Genomic DNA, 12757 nt, shown 5'->3' on the forward strand with positions numbered 1-12757 from the left:
AAGTGTCTACGTTCTTCACGGGCCATGGGTCACTGTTAATATAAACCCAACACCAAGGCTTGAAAGGGTTTTCAGGTTGAGATTACAGAGACAGGCAAGAAAACTGCAGGTGTGTGTGAAAGGAATAGCGAACTGCTACAGCGCGAACTGCTACCGCACGGACTGCGAGCTGGATGAGGAGGGACGCGGGGTGAGTCCTACTGCAGCAACGCGGTTACCCAGAAACAGGTGGGCAGAAACAGGAACCACTACAAAGGTGCTCAGTCGGTAAGAACGGCAGCTACTGCTCCAACATCCCTGTGAGGCACAGTTCCCGAGCAGTTAGGGCGCAAACACTTTGGTAAACTGGCTATAGTACTATAAAGGGAGGGGCGGGAAGAAGAAAAACTAACTGTAAAGGGGGGGGGGAGCCTTCACTTTAAAAATAACCTTGTGTAACCCACGTCAAAAGCTGTGCCAGGGGCAGCCCAGGGGGGCTCAGCGGTTCGGTGCCTGCCTTCATCCCAGGGCGTGATCCTGGAGTCCCGGGATCGAGTCCCGCATCGGGCTCCCTGCATGGAGCCTGCTTCTCCCTCTGCCCGTGTCTCTGCCTCTCTCTCTGTGTCTATCATCAATAAATAAATCTTGGGGGAGGAAAAAAAAAGCTATGCCATTTCACCTAAATATAACCAGGAACGAAAGCCTGAAATTCCAAAACAAATCACATTTCATCAAAACGTTGGTAGTAACCCCCTATCCTAGGACAGGTCACATTAAGGAAGTTGATGGAGAGGAAAAAAAAAAAAAATCCTACTGGTATCCAAAAACCTCCTGACCGGGGGCGCACGAACAGCTCCCTCCGGGACTCCGCGCTCCCTAAGCGCCACCCGGCAGCTCCCGGCAGCTCCCCTCGCCCCGCGGGCGCGACTCCCACGTCCTCGCGGAGGGGCTCCCAAGCACTCCCTGAGAGCAAGGGAGGGCGGCTGGGACGCACGCAGGGAGCGAGGCAGCAACGGGCAGCGCGCGGGGCAGCCCGGGGGAAGTCCCCGGGACGCGGCGGCCGCATCTCCAGGAGCAGCTGGAGCCCAGAGCCCCCGGGGCGGAGCCGGGCTGCACCCTGCCCCGAGGTCGGCGGCGCCCACCGCGCAGGCCGCGGCCCGACAGCAGCACCGCGCGCCCGGCGCAGCGTCACCCCAGATCACGCCGGGCACCGGGCGACCCCGGGCGGCGACCCCGGGCGGCGGGCCCGCACGTGCTCCGCGGGCAGCAGCGTCGCGACCCCGGGCGCGCGGAGCTGCAAGGGACGCGGGCACGCCCCCCACCGCGCGCAGGCCGCGGCCGCCCGCCCCCCGCCCCCCGCCTCACCTGGCCCGCCGCCGCCCAACAACCGCGCCGAGCGCCGCCGTCCGTCCGTTCGCGACCACGCGGCGCCCGCGACGGACCGACAGACGCTGGACCCCGAGTCTCTGCCCTAACGCGGCCCCGCGACCCGGCAGCCCGACGCCCCGCACTTCCGGCGCCGCCGGAAGCTCCGACCTCGCCTCACGCGCAGGCCGCCGGAAGTCCCGGCCCGCCCCGCCCCCCGCGCGCGCCGGAAGTGCCGCCCCGCCCTCCCCGCGCGCGCCGGAAGTGCCGCGTCCGCCCGCGCCCGCGGGGGCCGGCGGCGCGGGGAGCACGGGGCGGCGGGGGCGCGGCGGCGATCCTCCGCCTCCCCCCGGCCGCCGCCCTCGGCCCGCGACCCGGCGCCCCCCCGCGGGCGCGGGCGCGGGAGGGCCGTGTGGGCGTCGGCGCCCGGTACTCACCGCGGCGGGGTCCCGCGGGGGTCGCGGGGGTCGCGGCCATCGGGCCGGGGGCGGCTGCGGGCGGCTGCAGGCTGCGGGCCGCGGGCCGGGATGTGGCGGCGGCGCCGGGGCGTGGCGGCGGCGCCGGGGCGGGGGCAGCTATGAACGTTGCGGCTCCTCCGCAGAGATGACTCACTCGCGCTCCTCTCCGGGGCCGGGGTTCGCCATTGGCTCGCGGGCGACAACAGCATCAGCTGCTCCCCCGGGGCGCCCACCCCCGCGGCCGAGCGCCGAGCGGCCCGACCCAGGCGCGGGGTCAGGGGCCTGGCCTCCCTGCGGGGCCGCAGGCGGGGGCGGGGGCTGCGGCTGCATGGGACAGTGAAGACGAGTGCTCAGCAAACACTTGTTTGTTTGCTGAGCCCCCAGAAACTGGGGCACGGACCCGGCGAGCTCCCTCGCTGTCCGCCAAGGCCTTGACGGCTCCTCGCGGAACTTGCTGATGGGACAGGTGGTGGGTACGGAGCGGCGAGGTGTGCTGACGCCTGCAGCATCTGCGTAGTTTAGGGGTTTTCCAAGTGACCTGATATCGCAGAATAACGCATGAGAGGGGCCCCCGGGGGTCAGACGTGGAGCCAAAAAACTACCTTTGGTGTCCTGCTGTGTCATCAAAAAACAATGACCACTATCGTCGGAAAAGGCTGAGCTGCTTGCCGCTTCTCCAGGGTATCTCCGTGGGCCTGAGCCACGGCGGGGGCCCGGGAGGCCTGCAAGGGTCAACCTCTCCGCTGCCTCTTCGGACGGTGCTTGTTTGGAGAACAGGTTCATCGAAATGTCGATTTGTATTTATCACCGTCTTTAAATGAACGAACAAACACTAATATAAGTCCTAGAACTTCTGGCATAGTTTAGGGATCGATACAGAAGAGGAAGCCCAGGTTCCCGAAGGCTGCGGTGACGGCCAAGACCAGAGGTGCCCCGAGGCCGGACACGGGGCCCCGCAGCTGCTCCTGCCTCGGGCCACAGTCCACGTCCCACGGGCGGGAGAGGAAGGAACGCGCGCTCGTACACGGTTGATACGTATTGAAACAAAATAACTTCACAGGCAATCGGAATTAAGAATAGAGCACACTTTATTCAGTCTTTATTCAATTTCTTGGAATAAATGGGCGTTACCAGATGGGAACTTTAGTTATTTTGATATTTTTAAGATCTAAGCAGATAAACGAATTTTTTTTAAATGACCAGCTAACAGATTTTGTTATTTCGTGTTTTAATATCGAGCGGCTGTGACGTGTAGGGCGTATGGGGTGGACGGGGGTGTGACGTGCGGTCGGGCGCGCGGGACCCCTGGGGCCCAGGGAGGGAGGGACGGCCCGGCGTGTAGGGGCCCGCGTCTGGGTGCGAGGCGGGGGCCGGGCGGCGGGACCACCGGGAGCGGGGGAGCCGCGCAGGCGCGCTCCGGGCGACCCCGTCCGTGGCCCCGGCGCCGGCCACCTGGGCAGAGAGCCCGCACACGTACGTCAGAGCGCAGCGCCCACGGCCCAGCCCATAGCCCCGCCCCCGACGTCGGGACACGTCAGAGCGGAGCGGCCCCGCCCACGACTCCGCACCTAGCCTGGCCGGGTCTGCGGCGCCGGCCCCTGGGAGAGCGCCCGCGCACCGACCTCGGGACGCGAGAGCGCAGCGTCCCCGACCCCGTAACGAGCGCTTGCCCGCCGGGGACGGTCTGTGCGCACGGCCTGAGGGCGTGGCCGGGGCCGCTCGGCCCGCCCCCCGCTTCGGGGCGCCCCCCTTTAAAATGGGCGCGTGGAGACCCGATCGCCAGACGCCGGAGCGCCGAGGGCGGAACCGCGGGCCCCGGGCTCCGGACGCGGCCCCCGCCCCGCCCTCTCGCGATCGTGACGTCAGGCGCAGCCGGCGCGCAATTGGCTGCAGAGCATGTGGCGCGCGGTGGCGCGGGCGCTGGCGATTGGGCCGGCGGCGCGGAGGGGCGGGGCCCGGGGGCGGGGCCCGGGGGAGGAGCACGCGGCGGAACGCGGCCCGCGGGGCGCTGGGAGCCCGGGGTAGGCGGGGCCGGGCTGGCGGGCGGCGGGGGCGCTGCGGGAGCGACCCGGGCTGACGGGCTCCTGTCGCGTGTCGTGTGTCGGCGCCAGGGTCGCGGGCCGCGGCGGGCGGACCGCCAGCATGCGGGAGGTGGACCTGGACGAGCTGGACGCGCATCAGGTGCAGCTGCTGGCCGAGATGTGCATCCTCATCGATGAGCACGACCGTCAGATCGGCGCGGAGACCAAGCGCAACTGCCACCTGAACGAGAACATAGACCGAGGTGGGGGGCGGGGGGGCAAGTGCCGGGAGGGGGGGCAGGTGCGCGGGGAGGGGGGCAGGTGCAGGGAGGGCAGGTGCGCGGGCGGGGGTGTGTGCGGCAGCAGGGCACGCTTGGGGGTGGGAGGGCACGTGTGCGGGGTCGGCGGGGGCGGGGGTGTGTGCGGCGGGGGCACGTGCGGGGGCGGGAGGGCAGGTGTGCGGGGGGGAAGGGGGCAAATGCGGGTAGGGCAGGTGCGCGCGCGGGAGGGACAGGTGCCGGGAGGGCAGGTGTGCGGGGGGGGGGGGGGGGGCGGGGCAGGTGCGGGGATGGCAGATGCAGGGAGGGCAGGTGCGCGGGCCCAGCGGCGGGGAGGCAGGTGGGGGGGGGGGCAGGGCGGCTGGGAGGCAGGTGCGCTGTCTGCAGGGGGTCCAGGGCTCTGGGCTGCGGGCTGAGTGGGCCGCGTAACTGCTGTTTTACGTGAAGTAACCGCCCGTGTTGGCCCGCAGGGTTACTGCATCGAGCCTTCAGCGTGTTTTTATTCAACACAGAAAATAAGCTCCTGCTGCAGCAGAGGTCGGATGCTAAGATCACCTTTCCAGGTCAGTGTGCTTCTGACTTCAGCGTTTTGTGCGGAGTGGGATCCAGGCCAGGTGGCTCTGCCAGGGGCACCCTTGGTGGCAAAGGCCGGTGCAGCGGGTGCCGTCATTTCGTGTTCTGCATAAAGAAGCGTGTGCATGAGTGCAACCTGCTAAAACAGCAATGAAAACTGCTGCCTGGGACACCTGGGGGCTCAGCAGGAGCGCCTGCTTTCGGCCCAGGCCGTGACCCCGGCGTCCCGGGATCGAGTCCCGCGTCGGGCTCCCTGCGAGGAACCTGCTTCTCCCTCTGCCTGTGTCTCCGCCCCTCTCTCTCTCTCTCTCTGTGTCTCTCATGAATGAATAAATATTTTTTAAAACACACACAAAAACAAAGCTGCTACCTACCTGTATATGTACATGTATTTCTTTTTTTTCTATTTTATTTTATTTATATATTCATGAGAGAAGCAGAAACACAGGCAGAGGGAGAAGCAGGGAGCCCAATGTGGGACTCGGTCCCAGACCCGGGATCACACCCCGGGCAGAAGGCAGCTGCTTCACCGCTGAGCCCCCCAGGCGTCCCCACCTGTGTTTCTAACATCCGTTTTTATGAGTGTTGTAGGTTTAGCTGTGTACACTTTGCTCTCTTTGGTTAAGCAAGTGTTCATAAACAACTTACCTAGTCGTGTCTCCTAGAACAGTTACTGATAGCTCATAATAATTGACTTAGAAATCCTTATTTTCCTGTTACTTTTAAGTTTTCTTGATTTTTTAGACCTCTTTCGAAGAACAGTTAATCTACACGCTTTAACCTCTTCCAGGTTGTTTTACCAACACATGTTGCAGTCATCCATTAAGTAATCCACAAGAGCTTGAGGAAAGCGACGCGATCGGAGTAAGACGAGCAGCACAGAGGCGTTTAGAGGCTGAATTAGGAATTCCCATGGAAGAGGTAACCAAGTTTACTGCACAGCTGTACAAGCTGAAATCTTGTTTACAGATTCAAATGTACATTAAACCATTTTAAATAAAACTTTAAATTTAAGGTGAGTCTCTGCCTTGTAACCTTGTGAGTTCCTGGCCCCAGAAAGTCCCCCCATTAAAGATGATTTAAGTTTTGATTTCCTCATATTATGTGAGAATCTTTTTTTTTTTTTTTTTGAGAGTGAGAGAGATTAAGCACAAGCAAGGGGAGCTGCAGAGGGAGAGGGAGAAGCAGCCTCCCACTGAGCAGGGAGCCTGACACGGGGCTCCATCCCAGGACCCTGAGATCACAACCTGAGCCCAAGGCAGATGCTTCGCCTACTGAGCCACCCAGCTGTCCCAACTTAAGAGAATTTAGCTAAATGCTGAAATGGATTGATCTAATAACCAGTATATGAAATTAACTATTTTTATGAATTTTTTTGAAATTTATTTATTCACGAGAGAGACAGAGAGGCAGATATACAGGCAGAGGGAGAAGCAGGCTCCCTGCGGGGAGACCGACGTGGGACTCGATCCCGGGACCCCGGGGTCACGCCCTGGGCCAAAGGTAGATGCTCAACCACTGAGTGCCCCCCCAGGCGTCCCAACTATTTTTATAATTAATCAGATCAAAGATTATACAGAAATCGTTACAAATATGTACTATAAATCTGATTGGATAAATTGGAATCTTTTTTCTTTTTTTCTGGCATTGTCCCTTTTTAAATAAAACCTGGGTAAATAAAGTATATTTCCTCTAGTTAAAATGGCAAATAGTTTTTTTCCCCTGGAAAAGTACCATTAAGATGTGAAGAAGAATGTCACACATCTAGTGTGAGGAACTGCTTTTTTATATGTATGTGTATATATATATATATATATATATATATATAAACTTAAATTTTCGATAAATTTAAATTTAAACAAATTTTTGGTCATATGGGGAAAAAACGAGGCACGTTAAACTTTGTAATATTATCTTCATGTGTCATCACTCAGAGATTAATGTTTTAAGAATTCTAATTCTGCAGCTACGGTTGTGTTCAGGATGTTACGGAGTGAGGTGGGCTGGTTGACATTACCCGTGTTGTTGATGTTTTTGCTGAGGTTTTCTTTTCATCCCAGGTTCCTCCAGAAGAAATTAATTATGTAACACGAATTCACTACAAGGCTCAGTCGGACGGCATCTGGGGGGAACACGAAATTGATTACATTCTGTTCGTGCGGAAGAACGTGACCTTGAATCCAGATCCCAATGAGATTAAGAGCTACTGTTATGTGACAAAGGAAGAGCTAAAAGAACTTCTGAAAAAGGCAGCCCGTGGTGAAATTAAGATAACTCCGTGGTTTCAGATTATCGCTGATGCTTTTCTCTTTAAATGGTGGGATAACTTAAATCACTTGAATCAGTTCGTCGACCATGAGAAAATACATAGAATGTGAATGTGGAGATGAATGATTAGTAAAATACAGAAAAATTTCTCCACTTAGTAAACTTAATATGAATTTTTTTTTTGAATTTTTGGTTCTCCTTAAGAACTCATCATCTAAAATATTGGTATTTTACAAACGAGCATTTGGAAAGTACAACCAACTTGTTCACTTTGTATCACATGGCCCATAAGTGTGGGTTGCTGTTTGTAAAAAACATATGTGGGAGATTATGGTAAAAAAAAAAAGTGGGGGGAGGTTCACTTCATTTAACCTGTCTAATCACATAGTCCAAACAAATAAGTGAAGCTCTTGATTTTTGAGATGTCATGATAAACATCGTCCGCACACTTTGCTCTTTACCAAATGCTTTATAAATAATTACGTTTTTATCAGTCTAGAAAAATGTGCAGTGGGAACTGTTTGCTTAGCTACTCCAGAACAGTCCAAGCTAACTTTCCATCATACGAGCCGATTAAACTAGTAAAGCAGGTTCAAGAGAAATTAAACAGTGTGTGTTCTGATTTCTGTCATTCTAAGTTGATTCTGTGGTTTACTCATTCGGGAAGTATTTTGATGCTGAAAGTCACACGTTGCTGTGGGTGACGATGCTGCTCAGGTCCCTTCTATTAGAGCCTCTGCCCCTTCGTGACGTGTGTTTTCGGAGCACGCCGGGCAGGCGGGCAGTCTGTAAAGTGGGAATTGGGTTAATTGAGGGAGTCCAGCACCGGATTTCTTAAGCTGGACACTTGGCGTGTGGGTGGTAGTCCTTTGTGGGGGAGAGTTCACCCCGTGTGTTGTAGGACGTGTAGCAACTCCTGGTTGCCGCCCGCCCACAGCCATTCACCCCCGTCGCCCGTGACTCACAGTGACACCAGGTGCCAAGTGCCTCCTGGGGCACAGGCACCCCCAGCTGAAAACCAGTGTTCTCCAAAGTCAGGCTGTATTGTAGGGGGGGAAATCTGCAGGAAGATTAATGTCCATATGAGATTCGGGGTGTGGGGTGTGTATTTATTCGTATTTAAATTGTACCTTGAGGAATGCATTTTTTTTAAAACTCTTGCCATAGATTTCTCGGACCTGAAATCTTACGACAGCTGTATTATCCTCGAATGTTGTATAATAAACACTGGGAAGATGAAAAATTATTTAACAGAGCTAAATGTTTGTGAATTCAGTAGAAAAGCCCATTTGTTAAGCCTGATGAGTTGCTTAAAACTTCAGGCAAGACGATGTGGCAAGTACTAATTTTACGGAGAAGCAAAACCAATAAAAGGAATTACCACATTTTAATATTGTTGTCTGGTTTGTCAAAACTTTAATCCCGTAAAGCTTTAATCCCACAGTTTAGTCTTTTGATGAAGTTATGGGGCCAGAGCAGGAGCTCCGTGGACGTGCCGGAGGATGGACGGTCCTTGACCTGATGAACCCTCGGAGCTCTCCCATCTGTTTCATGAAGGAACTTTTTTTATAATAGATTTTTTTTTTAAAGATTGTATTTATTTATTCATGAGAGACAGAGAGGCAGAGACACAGGCAGGGGGAGAAGCAGGGTCCCTGCAGGGAGCCTGACGCAGGACTCAATCCTGGGACCCGGGGTCACGCCCTGGGCAGAAGGCAGCGCCCACCTGCCCCCCGCTGTCCCCTCACTGACTTCTTGTAGTTTTATTTGAGACCCAAGATCCTAGGTTGGGGAGGGGGGCAGCGGGCGGAACAGTGTCCCCGCTGAGCAGGGAGCCCGACCCGACGACCCCGGGATCCCGAGGCCACGGCGGGCGCCCACCTCCCACGCCTCGGCCCCACTTGCCTCGCTTGGTCTCGGAGCATCGATTCTATCCTGAAGACTTCACACGGTCTGCACCCCAACGTGGGGCTCAAGCCCGCGACCCCGGAGTGCAGGGCGCTGCGGCAGGACCCGGACCCCCACACCTGCACCCGCTCCCGCACCCCCTCCGCCGCCGGCCAGCCGCTGCAGCCCCACACTTCCCCCCTTCACGGCCGCACCCACCAATGTAGACCCTTCGCCTTGGCCCGGATGTGAGCCCTGATGGGTCACCTCTCCGGGTCCTTTGCCTCCACCCCAGCCCTGGCGGCCTCCGTCCGTGGTCCTAGCCTGGCTCCCGCGCGGAGGCGGCAACCTGGGCCTATGCAGCCCCTGCCTACCCCGAGGCTGCTTCTCCCGGGAATCGCTGCTTCCCATGTCCGTCAGTGACCGGCCCTCACTCCTGCAGGGCGGCCGGGCTTGGGCGCGTGGGCTGCCCACGGGGGCGTCAGGGATCGTGGCCCGGGGGGACGGGCGCCCACGCAGGCAGCGGCCGCCCACTTCTCCGTGCCGTGAGGTCAGCCGGCAGCAGGGCGAGGACAGCGCACCGGGTCCCTGGCGCCCGGACACACACCTGCCCGGTGACCCCGCTGCAGTGGCTGCCGGGAGCCCGGGCTCATGCACGGCCAGCAGGAGCAGCTCGGTGCCCACGCGGGCAGGTGAACACGCCAGACCTTCCCCTAAGTGCAGCCCAGGCGTGGGGGCTCCAGCCGGGGTCTCGGGGGCGCGGGATCGAGTCCCCATCAGGCCCCCGCTCAGCGATGAGCCTGCTCCTCCCTCTGCCTCTGTGCTTGCTCGTCTTTAAATAAAATAAAAATAAAAATAAAAATAAAAATAAAAATAAAATACAGCACCCGGGGCACCTGGGCGGCTGAGTCGGCGGAGCGTCCGGCTCTTGGTTTCAGCTCCGGTCTTGGTCTCGGGGTCATGAGTTTGAGCCCAGCGTGAATCCTACTTATAAAGTAAATAAACAAAACCCAGTATCGGGGAAGGAGGGCGCCTCCCTCATCCCAGAGTCTTCCACTGAACCAAGAATTCAGCTGACCTGAAGCAGACGGAGGGAGGAAGACTCCAGCCCCTCCCGTGGGCACAGGGGGCCGCGGAGTGACCGGGGCAGGGCGACCCCCATGACACAGAGACGGGGCCGGGGGCCGAGGGCCCGCAGGTGCGCAAACAGGTGGCCGCAGCTTCCGTTACTGACGGAGTTTTCGTCACACTGGGCTGGGGGAAGGCGAGAACACAGCAACAAGCCCTCTTTTATTATTTTTTTAAAGGTTCCACTCATTTATTCATGAGACCCCCAGAGAGAGGCAGGCCCAGGCCGAGGCAGGAGCAGGCTCTGTGCAGGGGGCCTGACGCAGGACTCCATCCCGGGACCCCAGGATCACGCCCTGGGCTAAAGGCGGCGCTAAACCGCTGCACCACCCGGGGATCCCCTGAAATTTTCTTTAGACAAGCCCCAAGGTGGGACAGCTGGCGGGCTCAGTCAGCACAGCGTGAGGCTCCATCTCAGGGTCGTGAGTCCAAGCCCCATGTTGGCTGTGGGGTCTACGGAAAACACACACGCGGGGCACCCAGGTGGCGCAGCGGTTGAGCACCTGCCTGCGGCCCAGGGCGTGACCCCACGGTCCTGGGATTGAGTCCCATGTTGGGCTCCCCGCAGGGATGGAGCCTGCTTCTCCCTCTGCCTGGGTCTCTCATGAATAAATAATTTTTTTTTTTTTTTTTAAAAAAAAGGGAGAGAAGTAAAGTGAAACGAAAGCTAACAGACCTGCGGGAGGGGAAGCGCTCACGATGAGGCGGGCTGCCACCCACGTGGGGCCCGCTTCCCGGGCAGGACAGGACTGTCCCCCTCGGGGCTCTGGGCTTCCTCCAGCACTGAGGCGCCCCCGCCCCCCCCCCCCCCGGGCTGCTCGCCCCCGCTGTGGCTGCAGGCCCAGAGCTGACGGCCAGTTGCTCCCCCTGGAGGCCCCTGAAAGTCGGCGCCCAGGGGGAGCTGCCGTCCTGGGACCGCGGCCCCTGCCCTCCTGGAGTCCGGGCGCCCTGGCGCCCTTGGTCCCCCCACAAGGCTGCAGGGTCGCCCCCCGATGCCCCCCCGGATCCCCCCCGCAGCAGCGGGAGTGCCCTCTGCTTGCCGCAGCTCTGAGGCACGGCCTGAGACCAGGGAGCATGCAATCCTCCGGTTTCGCTTCTTCCCCGACTCTTTCAGCTACTCCCTGAACATCCCTGTGACCCTTAGGACGGACGGATTTCTACAGAAAGCATCACTGGGACCTTGACAAGGGTCGCGCCGGATCCGTAGGCCGCGGCGGGCGGCGGGCACCGAGCACCGGGCACAGACTCGGCGCTGGGCGTCCTCACCTCTCTCGGCAACGGGTCATGCCTTCCAGTGGACGCTCCTTTCACGTCCACGGCTAATTCCCAAGGGTTGTATTCCTTTTCATCCTATTACAGATGGATTATTTTAAGGTAGTTCTGGGCTGTTCACCATTAACGCATAGAAACGTAAGTTTTTTTTATTTTACATCCTGGAAACTTTGCTGAGTTCATATTTTTTGGCATGAAACACTTGGGGCTCCCTACAAATAAAATCATGCTGTCTGGGCAGACAGGATTTACTTGTTTCCTTCCAAATTTGTATGGTTTTTCCTTCTCTTTCTCATGAACTGCCCTGGCGAGGACTGGGGGCTGCTAAGCGGAGTGGCCAGGGCGGTGTGCGGGCCGCGTCCCCGACCTGAGGAGGCCTTCAGGTTTGCGCCCCCCAGGGAGGCGGCGCCCGAGGGTTTTCCACAGCTGGCGTTTACTGTGCGGCACTAACTTCCGTCTCAGTTGAGTCCTTTCATCACGAAAGGGCACTGAATCCCACCAAGTGCTCGTTCCGCATCCCAGCGAGGCCCACAGGGTTCTCGTCCTTTGCTGTCAACGTGGTGTGGCACCTGCGCGCTGGCCACCCCCGACGCCCGGCCCCGCCGATCACGCCACGCAATACTTCCGACGCGCACGCTGTGGCTGCTGGCTTTTCGTCGAGGACCCGAGGGTCGATATTCCAGAGGGATCCTGGCCCCCGGTTTTCTTGTGGTGCCATCTGGCCTCGGTATCCGGGCAATGCTGGCCTCATGGAATGAGGTAGAAATGGACCCTTCCCTCATTTGGGGGGGGGGGGACCGTTTAAGGATGGGCGGGGGTTTTTACGTTTGGCACAACTCACCAGGGAAGCCACCTGGACCAGGGCTTTTCCTTGCTGGGAATTTTACTGGTAAAAAACACTTAAACCTTAAATTTATCATCTTAACCCATTTTTAAGTGTACGCTGGTAAGTCTGTTCACGTAGCTGTACAGATCTCTGGCACTCTTGCATCTTGCAACTGAAACTGTCCCCATGAAACACTCCCCGTGGCCCAGCTCCAACCTCTCAAATCCGTGTTTCGGGGATTTTGACTAAATTACTACTTCGGGGTGAACCACAGGGCACTCGGCTCTCCTCCCTCAGCAGGGCCCCTTGCAGTCCGGCCACACGCCACGCGCCAGGCTCCTGGAGGCTACGGGCTGCACGGGCTCCCGGGCCAGCCCCTCTGCAGCCAGCCATCCCACACTGGCGGGAGCCTCCTCCTAGTGAGGATCCGGAGTAATTCTGCTCGGAACCGAGGCCGCACATGCCTCTGGGCCGTCCTACGCTGAATTCCTTGGCCCCGTACCGACAGGCAGGATTGTGCACACTGGCGCCCAAGGACTCAGACTTGAGGAACCTCCATACTCTTCTCCAGAGGAACTGCTCCCGGTTGCGTTCCCAACAGTAGTGCACAAGGTTGCGATTTCTCTACATCCTTCGCCACCATCCGTGTTCTCTCGAGTATCCATCCTCGCAGGAGTGAGCTCACGTGGGTTTCATCTTCAT

General features: G+C 58.4%; 2 protein-coding genes across 6 annotated transcripts in view; one reads left to right on the forward strand and one right to left on the reverse strand.

Moving 5' to 3' along the window:
• The window catches only part of WDR37 (WD repeat domain 37), a 53218-nt gene extending 51655 nt beyond the window's left edge, over positions 1-1563 (reverse strand). For both annotated transcript variants that reach the window (XM_041765536.1, XM_041765534.1), the window contains exon 1: positions 1345-1563. The gene's annotated coding sequence lies outside the window, so the exon portion shown is untranslated. The remainder of the gene's footprint in view (positions 1-1344) is intronic.
• Positions 44-8333, forward strand: IDI1 (isopentenyl-diphosphate delta isomerase 1). 4 transcript variants are annotated; one of them, XM_041765538.1, is made up of 5 exons: positions 44-190; positions 3914-4086; positions 4572-4664; positions 5465-5595; positions 6735-8333. In XM_041765538.1, exons 1-5 carry the CDS (start codon positions 174-176, stop codon positions 7050-7052), a joined length of 732 nt encoding a protein of 243 aa, XP_041621472.1. In that variant the 5' UTR covers positions 44-173; the 3' UTR covers positions 7053-8333. The 4 variants fall into 4 exon arrangements, with proteins under 4 accessions (XP_041621472.1, XP_041621475.1, XP_041621473.1 ...); XM_041765541.1 differs by having other exon boundaries at positions 100-228; XM_041765539.1 differs by having other exon boundaries at positions 130-267.
• The last annotated feature ends 4424 nt before the right edge of the window (positions 8334-12757 follow it).

Source organism: Vulpes lagopus, chromosome 8, assembly GCF_018345385.1.
Source record: "Vulpes lagopus strain Blue_001 chromosome 8, ASM1834538v1, whole genome shotgun sequence".
Lineage (NCBI taxonomy): Eukaryota > Metazoa > Chordata > Mammalia > Carnivora > Canidae > Vulpes > Vulpes lagopus.

Excerpts from the sequence above, each read along its gene's own strand:
- IDI1 (XM_041765537.1), top strand. The coding sequence starts at position 3,699 with ATGTGGCGCGCGGTGGCGCGGGCGCTGGCGATTGGGCCGGCGGCGCGG. Across the intron at positions 3,824-3,913 it reads CGGGGCGCTGGGAGCCCGGG|GGTCGCGGGCCGCGGCGGGC; the intron begins GTAGGCGGGGCC and ends TGTCGGCGCCAG. Across the intron at positions 5,596-6,734 it reads TAGGAATTCCCATGGAAGAG|GTTCCTCCAGAAGAAATTAA; the intron begins GTAACCAAGTTT and ends TTTTCATCCCAG.